Source organism: Malania oleifera, chromosome 2 (assembly GCF_029873635.1).
Source record: "Malania oleifera isolate guangnan ecotype guangnan chromosome 2, ASM2987363v1, whole genome shotgun sequence".
NCBI classification, from domain to species: Eukaryota; Viridiplantae; Streptophyta; class Magnoliopsida; order Santalales; family Ximeniaceae; genus Malania; species Malania oleifera.
This window is the reverse complement of record NC_080418.1, coordinates 23,338,994-23,351,644: the sequence shown is the minus strand read 5'-3', so window position 1 is coordinate 23,351,644 and position 12,651 is coordinate 23,338,994. Positions and strand designations below refer to the sequence as shown.

The following is a 12,651-nucleotide window of genomic DNA, read 5'->3' as shown; positions in this document are numbered from 1 at the left end:
GTTGACCTTCAAGAAAAGTACTGATGAGTTGGCTTTCATACCAATCTTTAGTTATGTTTTGTAGTTGTTCAAATCATGTCTGGTACTCCAAGATAGTGCTAGTTCGACATATTTTGACAATCTCTCCATCAATATTCTCATATACAATGGGCCCAAATCAAAAAAGTAATTTAGAAACAAATTTTTCCCATGAAGGCATTCCATAATGAGCTTCAAACCAGTCATACCTTTGCATTGCATCACCATCCAATTCCAGACTAACAACAACAATCTCAACTTTAGATGTTTCTCGAGTGTGTTGAAACAAAATGTATTTTTCAACCATATAAACCCAACTAGTAGGGTCATCACTATCCCACCGAGGAAATTCCACCTTCATACGAAAAGTACCAAAATCATGCTCTCCTTGGTAACCTCCTTCGAGCATATGTGGATGCTTGCTATGATTGTGGAGGCATCACTTTCTCTCTCTTTATAGGTAGATGTAGCAAGTAGTTTAGAGAGGGACGCCTGGACCTCTTTCAATTAAGGCTTAAACATATTGCTAAATTTAGCCTTTAGCCTAGCTTCCATCTAAGACTACTAAATTTATTAAGGCCATTGCGTATGAATGAAGAACAAGAATGCCAAGATCTTGCTTTTGTCAACAAGTTCGTGGAATCTAGAAGAATCCAGAGAGGGGGTGGGAAGGTTTTAGATTCATGAAAAAACTGAAGATGTTAAAATAAGTTGAATTGGAATAAGGAAATGTTCCGAGATTTTAGGTTTAGAAAGGCTAGTACTTTAGGAGAGTTGGTTGAGTTAGATAAGAAGGAAGAAGATAGTAGTCTCTCAGATAGTAGTCTCTCAGGGAGGAAGAGATAAGGAGAGTATATTTGAGGAATGAATTGGAGGAGGTGATTTTCAAGCAAATGATGTGTTGGAGGCAAAAGACGAAGTTTAAATGGATCAGATATGGTGATTGTAACTCTTGACTTTTTCAAAGGCTGGCTAATGGGAAAATGAGGAAGAATTTGATTTGGGCGTGGGTCATTACCTCCGATCAAAGTCAAAATGCTTTGGAAATCGCTGAGTTTTATTCTAGTTTGTACACCAAGGAGGATGATAGTAGACCAATGGTTGAAGGATTAGATTGGATCCTTTGTTTGGTGAGAAGGTGGTTTAGTTGGAGAGACTTTTTGAGGACAAGGAAGTGAGGGCCACGGTATTTGGGATAGAGAGGGATAAAGCTCTAGGACGTAATAGTTCTAATATAACTTTCTTCCTGGGAGGTCATTAGGGCTGATTTGCTTAAGGTTTTTTAATGAATTTTATGGGAATGGGATTGTAAGCAAGAGTATCAATTCTAGATTCATAACCCTAGTGCTGAAGAAGAATAAATCCATCAATATATCGGACTATAGACCTATTAGCTTAGTTTCTAGTGTTTATAAAACCATCACTAAAGTTTTAGCTATAGGTTGAATGTTGTGCTTGATAGGACTATCTCTAAGGCTCATAGTGTGTTTGTGGGCTGTAGCAAATTGTGGAAGCCATTTTGGTTGCCAATGAGGTTGTTGAGGATATTTGGAGAAGGAAGAAGAAGGAAATCATCTTTTAAGTTGGATTTTGAGAAAGCTTATGATAAAGTGAATTGGAAGTTCCTGGATAAGAATTTTGTGAGGAAAGGGTTTGGTGAAAGATTGCTGCATTGGATTAGAGTTTGTTTGTATAATGTGAACTACTCGATTTTAGTGAATGGCGAGTCTAAATCTTGGTTTAAAGCTACAAGAGGGATTAGACAAGGTGATCCTCTTTCTCCGTTTTTGTATGTTTTAGTGGTTAATATTTTGAGTAGGATGGTGGATAGGGCAGTCGTTAGGTGTTTAGTGATAGGTTTGGAGGTGGGGAGAGAAGGGGTCGTGGCGTTACACCTTTGGTTTTCCAATGATATTATCTTCATTTTAGAGGATCAAAGACCCTCCTTTATTAATATTTTGGGTCTCCCCCACATTTTTAAGAAGGTTTCTGGACTTAAGATTAATATGGAGAAGAGCAGTATTGCAGCTATTAATTTTCCTGTCCAGAGTGTTAGGGAGTTATCTATTTATCTACAGAGGTAGGTTGTAGTGTTTTGGATTGACTACTGTCCTATATTGGGGTTCCTTTGGGGGGTAACCTTAGATTTATTAGAGTTTGGGATCCTGTTGCAGAAATGGTTTCTAAGAGACTAGATGCATGGAAAGGTTCTCTTTTTTCTCTTGGTAGAATAACGCTTATCCAAGCTTGTCTTTCTAGTATCCCTTCATATTTTCTTTCAATTTTCAACATTCCGGTGGGGGTTGCTAGTAAAATTGAAAAGATAATGAGGGACTTCTTTTGGTCAGGGGTAGATGGTTTTAGGGATCATTTGACAAGTTGGGGAGTGGTGAGCTGGTCTAAACAGGAGGGTGGTTTTGGTGTTAGAAATTCGGTGTCTAAAAACACAGATCTTTTGGCTTAATGGCCTTGGCATTGTCTACTAGAGAATTCTTTCCTGTTGCATTTAGATGTTAAAAGTAAATATGGATTAAACGAGAATGGGTGGGAGACTAATTTGAGATTTAGACATTCTTTGGAGAGTCTGTGGAAAGCTATTTCTCAGAATTATCCTCTCTTCATTCCCCATATTAAAATCCTGGTGGGTAGAGATAGTAAATCCATGTTCTTTGGAGAGTCCGTGGAAAGCTATTTCTCAGAATTATCCCCTCTTCATTCCCCATATTAAAATCCTGGTGGGTAGAGATAGTAACATCCGTATTTGGAAAGATCCTTGGTTGGAGAATGCAGTTTTGTCCGCAACATTCATTTTTGGAAAGATCCCTGGTTTTGGCAGGAAAAAGGAAAAGGCAGCACTCTGGAATGTGTTTTTTTTGCAGTCTTTTGGGGGCTATGGATGGAGGGTGATGCAAGTATCTTTCTAGGGAAGAAGTTGTCTCATTTTGCTGGTTTGGGAAAAGATACATTGCTCGGCTTCTCTTTGGTGTGTTGGGCAGGGGAAATTTAAGGGGGTGAGCTTTTCCAATATTCAGCCCTATTGGCATTATGTGTTGTTAGTTCTTGTTGCTTTTCAACTTTTATTTTTAAGTTTTCAGGTTGTTTCTTTGTGTTTTTTATCTGGATTTTCCAGACCACATTAAGGAGATGTCTTATTCTCTTGCCTGTATATTCTTATTCTATTAATGAAATTCTTCTTTTACTATCAAAAAAATTATTTAATCGGCTTTGGCACCATGTGAAGTTCTACAATGATTTCTTCGATAAGTTTTTCTAATGTCCATTGATTAATTTCATATGCAATTAAAATTTGATGGCTTAAAAAACCAAGCATAGGAAATCTTACTTTAACGTAGGTGCTGTTTATGGTGTTACTGGATATAAGTTTACCTGGAAAAAATACAATCAAACCCTCATCTTTAGGAATGGTTTCTTTGACTGACGAACTCAAGGTTAATGGTGCTAGCTGCTTTTCTTTCTCAAGGTTGCAGTCTTCATCCATTCCATCATCAACAATGGCTAAGAAATCTTCAGCCCTTACTATGTTTCCAGCAGCTCCAATCAGAATTTTATTCTCTGCACTGCGTTTTGCATACTTTTCAAGAAAAGGCTCAGCTTCACTAAGATATACAGATGATGAAAGCTGTCTGTGTACATACTTCCTTAGTATGTAAGCTGCCCTGAACATTTACAGAGACTATACTTCATATGCTGCGCAAAAGAAAATATCTAAAAACAGATGGGGAAACTACATCAAGGGCAAACAAAGACTAACAGGAAATACCATTCATTTAACATCTTGCTGAGTGCCCACTGCTTTCCTGATGAAGTGCCCCATGATTTCATTTGCCTAAGATTCAAGATACAGAGAATTTGTAACCCATCATGTGATAAACAAAATAACATCATCATTGTAACAGCTACTACAAATTACAGTAGCGATGACCATTATCTTAAGGGAATGAAAATAACAATCCATCTTATTTTCAAGAAATACTCAAAAATGATAAATTACATTAACAAGACCAAAGGAAAAAAAATTTGGGTCCACAAAAATTTCTACAGAAATAACTTGATGAGTAATCAACATGTCAAAAATATTCAGAAGAGATTCCAATGCATTGACAGCACATGATTTTTTATTCAATGAAACAAAAGATTGCCCTATATATATAAGGTGAAAATATTAAAGCTGATTAATAATTTCGAGGCGACTTTTATGGAATAGAGGAGTTGGAGGCAGAAGACTAGTTTAAAGTGCGTTAGGGAAGGTTACTGTAATTCTAAAAGTTTTCATAGTTTGGCTACTGGTAGAAGGAGAAGGAATATGATTACAGAATTGGAACTGAAGGGAGGTGAGGTCACTGCTGATTCTTTGATTACAAGGGATATTACAGTTTTTTTTTTTTCCTTATTTGTTCACTGAGGAAGACGATTATAGGCCTACATGTGAGGGGCTTGACTGGAGTACTATTTGTAGTGATTAGATGAGGTGGTTGGAGTGGCCTTTTGAGGAAAGTGAGCTTAAAGTGACATTGTTTAAGATGGAGAGGGATAAGGATCTAGGTCCAGATGGGTTCAGTATGGCTTTCTTCCAAGATTATTGGGATATTGTTAGAGGGGATTTAATGAAGATCTCAATGAATTCTTTTATAATGTGATTTTGGGTAAAAGCATTAATTCTACTTTCACCAATTTGGTGCCTAAGAAGAGCAAGTCTGTTAAAGTTGCAAATATTCAGCCTATCAGTTTAGTGACTAGTGTATATAAGATCATTGCTAAGGTTTTACAAATAGGGATACTATTTTAGAGGCTCAAACTGTTGGGAATAGGCAGATCTTAGATGCTATTTTAGCAGCGAATGAGGTTGTTGAGGATGTTCATAGAAGGAGAAACAAAGGGGTGGGGTTTTAAGGGAAATTTTGAAAAGTCTTATGATCAAGTTAGTTAGAACTTTCTTTTAGGAAAGGGATTTGGTCAAAGATGTCAGTCTTGGATAAGGGGGGTGTTTATCTAATTCTCATTTCTTTGTTATTATTAATGAGGAGTCTAAATCTTGGTTTAGGCTTTCGGAGGGGGTTAGTAAGGAGATCCTCTCTCTCCTTTTCTGTTTGTTCTTGTGCTATATGTTTTGAGTAGATTGGTTTTTAGAGCTGTATATTGAGGTTTTGTGAGAAGGATTGGGGTGGGAAGTGTGCAGGTTGTGGTTTCTCATCTTCAGTTTGTTGATGACACTATTTTATTTTTAGAATATCATAGGAAGTGTCCTGTTAAAGTGCTTTCTATTCTGTGATTGTTTGAGAGGTCTCAAGTTCAAAAATAAATTTTTGGAAGAGTGGTTTAGCTTGTATTAATTTGGATGTTTCTATATCTTTGGAAATTGTCCTCTTTACCTGAGTGTGGTATTTTTTATTGGCCTCTGAGTTATCTAGCTGTGCCTCTAGGTGGTAATCTTAGATCATTTCAGTTGTGGGAACCTGTGGTGAAGAAGGTGTCTAAGAGGATCCATGGCTTTATTTTCTCTAGGTGAGAGTATTAGATTCTTTCAAGCTTACCTTGCTAGTATTCCTCTTTATTTCATGTCCATCTTTAAAAAACCTGTGAGGGTAGCCAGTAGTATTGAGAAGATCACGAGAGACGCTCTTTGCTCTATACGTTTAAAAAGGAGGGTGGTTTGGGTCTTGGTAAGTAGGTGTTCAAGAACATGAATGGGTAAATTGTCGTGGAGATTTCCCTTAGGGGAGCCTTCCCTTTGGCACAAAATTGTTAAGGGTAAATTTTGCCTGTAGCATAAATGGTAGGATGCTAATTTGGGTTTGAGATGTTCTTGTGACAGACCATGGCACAAAGTTTTCACTTTGTTCACCTTTTCCCCATTTTCTTTTATAATAAAAGAAGATATATTAAGAAACATAATGTTCAATCGGAGCCAGAATACAAACTCCTCTAATAGAAATAGAAAAAAAAATGCAAATAACAAACAAAAAAGAATAAAAATAGAAAAAATTAAAATAAAAAATAAAATAAAAAGCTATACTTGTCCAAGAAAGCCCCTCTTCAACCCCTTCCATCATAGTTCTGTCAAATATTTTGTTAATGGCTGAATTAATTGGCCTCGAGTTCTGTATATTATATATAGACTTTACAAGAATGCTATACATGAAAAGTAAATAAGGTCTAGCATGATTCTAGCCCTATACAAGTAAACTATAATCTGTCAAGCCCTATACATGTAAGGAAAAAAATGTGGGCTGAAGGAAAGAAATCTTTTGCTTTGCTGTTTGCTGTCCCGTTGTCAGCCCCTCTCAAATTGATGCGGGTTGATCAACAAGCATCAATTTGCTACTTAGGAAGCAATGTCGATGACGAGTGAGAGCCTTGGTGAAGGATATCCGCAATTTGTAATTCAGTGGAAATTTGTGGAAGAGTGAAAACACGAGCTTCAAATGCTTCACGGATAGAGTGACAATCGACTTCAACATGCTTCGTGCGCTTATGATAGACATGATTGGCCGTGATCTGGATAGCACTCATATTATCGGCATGTAGAGGTGTAGGATCGGTTTCAGAAAAATCTAGCTCAGCAAGCAAGCCTCACAGCCAAATAGTTTCAGAACAAGTAAAAGACATCGTCTGGCATTCAGATTCCTTCGATGACTAAGAAACTCTGTCTTGCTTCTTACTCTTCCAAGAGATCAATACATTACCTAAGAACACACACCAACCAGTGATGAAGCGATGTGTATTCGCACAACCAGCCCAATCAGCAACGCTATAAGCAACAAGGCGAGTAGAATTGCCTGCAGGGTAGAATAAACCATGGCCAAAAGTGCCCTGAACATAGCGTATGATCCTAGGGATAGCAAACAAACGAAGATGATGAGCAATTTGAAGAAACTGGCCGACTTGCTGTACAGCAAAAGAAATGTCTGGTCTAGTAATGGTGAGATAGACAAGACTACCCACCAACTTCCGGTATAAACTAGGATCAGAAAGTAAATCACCCTCCTCTTTGCAAAGCTTGACATTTAATTCCATGGGAATATCAACAGAAGTACCCTTTTGAAGGCCAGCTGTGGCCACCAAGTCACTAGCATACTTATGTTGATTGAGTGAAATACCTGAGGGACTACGATTCACTTCAAGACCAAGAAAATATGTGAGAGACCCAAGATATTTCATATGAAAGGACTCTGAGTGATGAGTCTTGAGCTGAGCAAGTAAAGCAGAATCGGAACCAGTAATCAAAATATCATCAACATAAACAAAAAGAATAACAATACCCATGTCTGAATTCCGAAAAAACAATGAAGTGTCATACTTGCTCTGCTTGAATGAAAATTGTAATAAAGTGGTGCGGAATTTATCAAACCAGGCCCTCAGAGCTTGTTTGAGACCATAAAGAGAACGACGAAGCTTACACACATGTGAAGTTGGAGAGGGAAACAAGCCCGGGGGTAGCTTCATATAAATACACTCTTTAAGATCCCCGTGAAGAAAAGCATTCTTGACATCCATTTGATGTAGTGGCCACTCATTGGAAGGAGCAATAGCCAAAATCGTACAAACAATAGTCATCTTAGTCACAGGAGCAAAGGTAAATTCATAATTGACACCATATTCATGATTATTCCCAAGTGCAACAAGGCGAGCTTTGTAACGATCCAAACTTCCATCAAATCGGACCTTGATTGAGTAAACCCATTTACAACCCAGAGGAACAAAGGTGGGAGGGCAAGGCTCAATGTCCCAGGTGTGATTGGCCTCTAGAGCGGCAATTTCTTCCTGCATAACTTGTCGCCAACAATCATTCTTGGCAGCGTGAGTAGGATGTGGATTATCTAAATTGGACAATGCAGCAGTAAAAGCTGAAACAAAATTTCCAGAACTTGAAGAGGGAAACCCATACCTATCAGGGGGGTACAGACACTTGAGAAAAGCGACGCACCAAAGGCTCTGTGGGTGCTGCAACTGACTGAATCGGGAGCATGGCGGGATCAAATATCGGATGAGCTACCAGAAGAGACTGTGGGTGGGGGCGCCGCATATACACAAAACCTGGTTTAAAATGAGAACAAACTGGATAAGGATCCGAGAACTACTCCTCAAATAAGGGGAGAATCACAATAGGAGAGGAGGGTACAAAGGACACAGGAAAGAAATGTTGATTTTCAAAGAAAATAACATTCCTAGAAATGTGTGTACGATGTAATGTAGGATCATAGCAAACAAATCCCTTTTGACACACATTATATCTCAAGAATGCACATCAAACAAATTGAGCGGATAATTTATGTCGCTTATGAGGAGGTAAATGAAAACAACATACACAACCAAAGGTACGAAGGTTATCGTTACTAGGTTGCTTAGCAAATAAACGGAAATAGGGAGACTCCACGAGTAGGACTTGAGAAGGTAAACGATTAATCAAGCAAGTAGCAGTTCTTAGAGCCTCAACCCAAAACAAGGATGGAACAGAGGATTCCAACAAGAGAGTACGGGCCACATCTAGGAGATGACGATTTTTCTGTTTGGCTACTTCATTCTGTTGGGGAGTAGCAAAACATGAACGTCAATGAATAATGCCTTTAGAAGCCAAAAATTCCTGAAACTCAGTAGACACAAATTCACCACCAAAATCTGTGCCTAATGTCTTAATAGAAGATGAAAATTGATTGTCCACATACGCTAAAAACTCAATGAAAGTACGAAAACCTCAGATTTAGAGCGAAGAAAGTATACCCAAGTAAATCTGCTATGATCATCAATGAAAGTCACATAGTATTTAAATTTTTCATGTGAACTAAACAAGGAAGGTCCCTGAACATCACAATGGATAAGCTCAAAACATTGAGAAGCTCTACTAGCATGCAAAGGGAAGGGGAAGAGTTTTGCTTTTATCAAGTATGCAAGAGGCACACTCAAGAGATAAAGAAAAACGTTCTTTATTACCAAGTAAACCAGAGTTCAATACATGAGATAAGATCAGAGTATTGGGATGGTCCAAACAACGACACCACACCATACTAAGATCTGAAACATTATTACAAGCAAAAAACTTAATAGAAGAAACTAGAGAATGTGCTAGAATGGGCAAAAGTAGTGGAAACAAGCGCCCCATTTTAGGTCCCTTCGCGATCGGCTCCCCCGTTACTTGGTCCCGCACAACACAACCATTACCAGAAAAACTAACAACGCAATTGTTATCAACTAATTGACCAACAAATATAAGATTTGTGGAAAATTGAGGAGCAAGAAACACATTAGTGAACTTAGAAAAGGCATCTCCGACTGCAGCTATTGGCAAAAAACTGCCATTGGCAGTCTGAATAGTAGATTGACCAGTGTAGGGTCAAACATGACACAAGGTAGTGGGATTATTTGTCATGTGATTAGAGGCACCTAAGTCCACATACAAGAGATTAGTAGAATTGTTACCTTGGAGCCCCATTGCTGATGATGCCGAAATTAGCATCTGTTGCACCATTTCGAGTGTGCAGTAATTCGCTGAAGGAGGTGCAGGAACAGAGAAGTCACTTGAAGAAGAGTCAGGGGATGCAAAAGTCACTATGGGGGGGTACACTAATAGAAGTTTGGAATGCTTAGGCCTGACGATTCTGTGGGCGAATACGACATTCTTTGATAATGTGACCCTTCTTCTTACAATAAGAGCAGAATTTCTTAGAACAATTAGCAGTGATATGTCCAAATTCTTTGCAAAAAAAACACTGCAAAGTGCTAGAATGCACAGGCCGTCCTCGTCGTTGAGCAGCATAAGCCACAGGGACAGACGTAGAACTATCATGAGATTGTGCCAGAGTAACTTGAGTACTAAGCCATAGTTCTTCACAAAGTAACTCACCAAAACAAACAACCAATGAAGGAACAGGAAAGTGATTTAGCAGAGACGAGCGAACAGATTCACACTCGGGGCGAAGTTTCATAAGAAACTGATCACGACGACTAGTCTCGTGAAGACGTTGAATAATGGGAAGAGAAGCCACAGAAACATCCGCAGTAACCAGATCAGAATATTCATTCCAAAGAGTAAGAAACCCCGAATAATAGTCTCGGATGGAACGATTGTCATGTTGAAACATGGCAATCGCATGTTCTAACTGAAAACGACGGGCACCGTTATCTTAATGATATACTATTTTTAAATAAGTCCACATGGATTGAGCAGTGTGATAAGGTCGCAAGTTTGGGACAATATGTGGCTCAACCGAGCCAAGAAGCCAAGACATAATCCAAGCATCAAGCACAGCCCATGAAGGACAAGCTGCGGACTCATTGGATTTATCAGGATTGGGTGCACAATTTGAGCCATCAATATGACCCCAAAGATATTTTCCCTTCAAGAAAAGTTCAAAATGAAAAGCCCATGTAGATTAATTGTAGACCGTAAACTAGGCACATGCAGGTGTGGAGTCCATGCTAAATAATGGAGAAAATCTAGAAGCCCAAAAAAAATAGTGTGCCCAAAAGAAACAGACCACCAAAAAATCTAGAAGCCCAAAATAAACATCACAGGTACAAAGAAAAACCAAGAACAACCTACCTGCACTAAAACATTAAATCTTGAACCAAAAAACTGCACTAAAAGTAAATCTTGAACCAAAAAACCGATGTGCCGAGATGATAAGTGCCAGAAACAGCAACAGAATGAAGTTGCCTGCTTGCCGAAAGTCACAAACAGCAACATGAACTGGAGAAATAAGTCGCAAACTAAAAACCTGCTGTGCTCGCTTGCCAAAAGTCACAAGCCTGCTTGCCGAGAGCCACAAGCAGCAACAGAAACTAGAGAAATAAGGGGCAAACCAGAAACCTGCTGTGCCAGCTTGACAAAATTCACAAACAGTAACAGAAAACTGTTGCCTTCTTGCCGAGAATCACAAAGACATAAAATGGAGGAATAAAAGGCAACCCAGAAACCTGCTGTGCCAACAGCCATGCAGCCACAGAAGTATCAAAAGAGCAGAGAAAAAGTCCAGAAGAGAAAACAAAACCACAACAGCCAGGAAACCGAGAAGACAAAAAAATCGAAGGGAAAAAAAAAAACCTCGCAGTCGGCTAGCTCTGATACCAAGTCAAATATTTTGTGAATGGCCGAATTAATTGGCCTTGAGTTCTGTATATTATTTATAGACTTTGCAAGAATGCTATACATGGAAAGTAAATAAGGTCTAGCATGATTCTAGCCATATCAAGTAAACTATAATCAGTCAAGCCCTATACATGTAAACTTAATATATGCTAACTGTACAAAATAATGAATTGAAATATAAGGAAATAAATGTGGGCTAAAGTAAGGAAAGAAATCTTTTGCTTTGCTGTTTGCTGTCTCGTTGACAAGTTCACCTAACATTTCATATTTTCTAATTCCCTCTGACCCTTCTTCGCCTCAGATTTTCCACCATCAAGCCTAATTTCATTTCCTCCATGATCAAACAGCGTGAGACCCAAGCTATCCAACAAATTCTGAGTTTGAATGTCTTTCTCAGACTCTTGAACTGGATTAGGCAGAATTCCATCTTTTACCTTCAGTTCCTCTTTAGAAGCATCATCCTAAAAAATATTAATTCCATCTAAACCTTATAGAGGAGAAGGTGGCACATAAGATAAATCCAAGGAGAATCATTAGAAGTCAGAAAAAAATCTTTGCTGCTCCCAAATTTGATCCAAAAGTAAACCCTTGTCACATTCAAATTCACTGCTACCTACACTACCGTCCTTTGAAGCATTCCCCATCTCTTACTATCCTTAATTGTATTAACCCTCTAAACAATTGCCTCCTCCACTATACTTAAAACACCTTTAGAATATCTATTAAGATTTTTTATTGAGAATTCCAGTGAGTTGGCAATTGAAGACTAGGAGGGAGGTCAAAGGCTGAGATGTTCAGCAACTGGAGGCTGGGAGGATGGGTTGCGAGAGCTAGGGTTCCATCTTCAGTCGTCCGTTGCCATTGGAACTGCACATCGGTATGTTAGTTACTCTCTCATTTAGCTAGGGTCTTTTCCCCGTATGTTTAGATTGCCCTCTTTGCACCATAAACAAATTTCTTCTTTCTTTATTTTAATGGGGCTCATTTCTATTAGTTTCCATTTTTATAAGGCTCTTAATAATAGGGAGGTTTTGGAGCTTGCCTACTTATTAAGTTTGTTGGATGGTAGGCTCCTTCCCCCAAGGAAAGAGTATCGTTTTTGGATTCTCGATTCTTTTGGGGAGTATTCTTGTAAATGTTTTTTTTTTTTTTGGCATTTAACCAATAAAAGCTTCTCTTTCCCGCTTCATACATCCATTTGGAAGGCTAAAGTCCCCTCTAAGATTAAGGTTTTATTCAGTTGGTTGTTCCTAATAGAATTAACACTAACAATCTGTTGCAGAGTAGGAGACCTTTAAGGCTTTATCACCCGATGCGTGTTCTCTTTGTTCTCAAAATTCAAAATCCGCTACTCACCTTTTCCCGCATTGCTCCTTTTCTTGGAGGGTGTGGAACAACCTTTTTGGTTTATTTGGAGAGAATTGAGCATATCTGGAGTCGAAGGAATATTGGTTAGCTAGCCATTTTTCAGGTTTCAGAAGGGGTAAGGATGCTTCGGCCTTGTCAAGGTCTGCAATTTTTGCAATTTT

The 12,651-nt window shown here is 38.6% G+C and overlaps 1 protein-coding gene across 1 annotated transcript in view; it reads right to left on the bottom strand.

The window, feature by feature from the left end:
• LOC131149844 (tRNA ligase 1-like) overlaps positions 1-12,651 on the bottom strand; it is a 160,916-nt gene that overhangs the window by 65,139 nt on the left and 83,126 nt on the right. Inside the window, exons 16-17 of the mRNA XM_058100609.1 lie at positions 3,800-3,865; positions 3,406-3,695 (exon numbers count right to left, since the gene is read on the bottom strand). Coding sequence (XP_057956592.1) covers positions 3,406-3,695; positions 3,800-3,865 — 356 coding nt within the window. The remainder of the gene's footprint in view (positions 1-3,405; positions 3,696-3,799; positions 3,866-12,651) is intronic.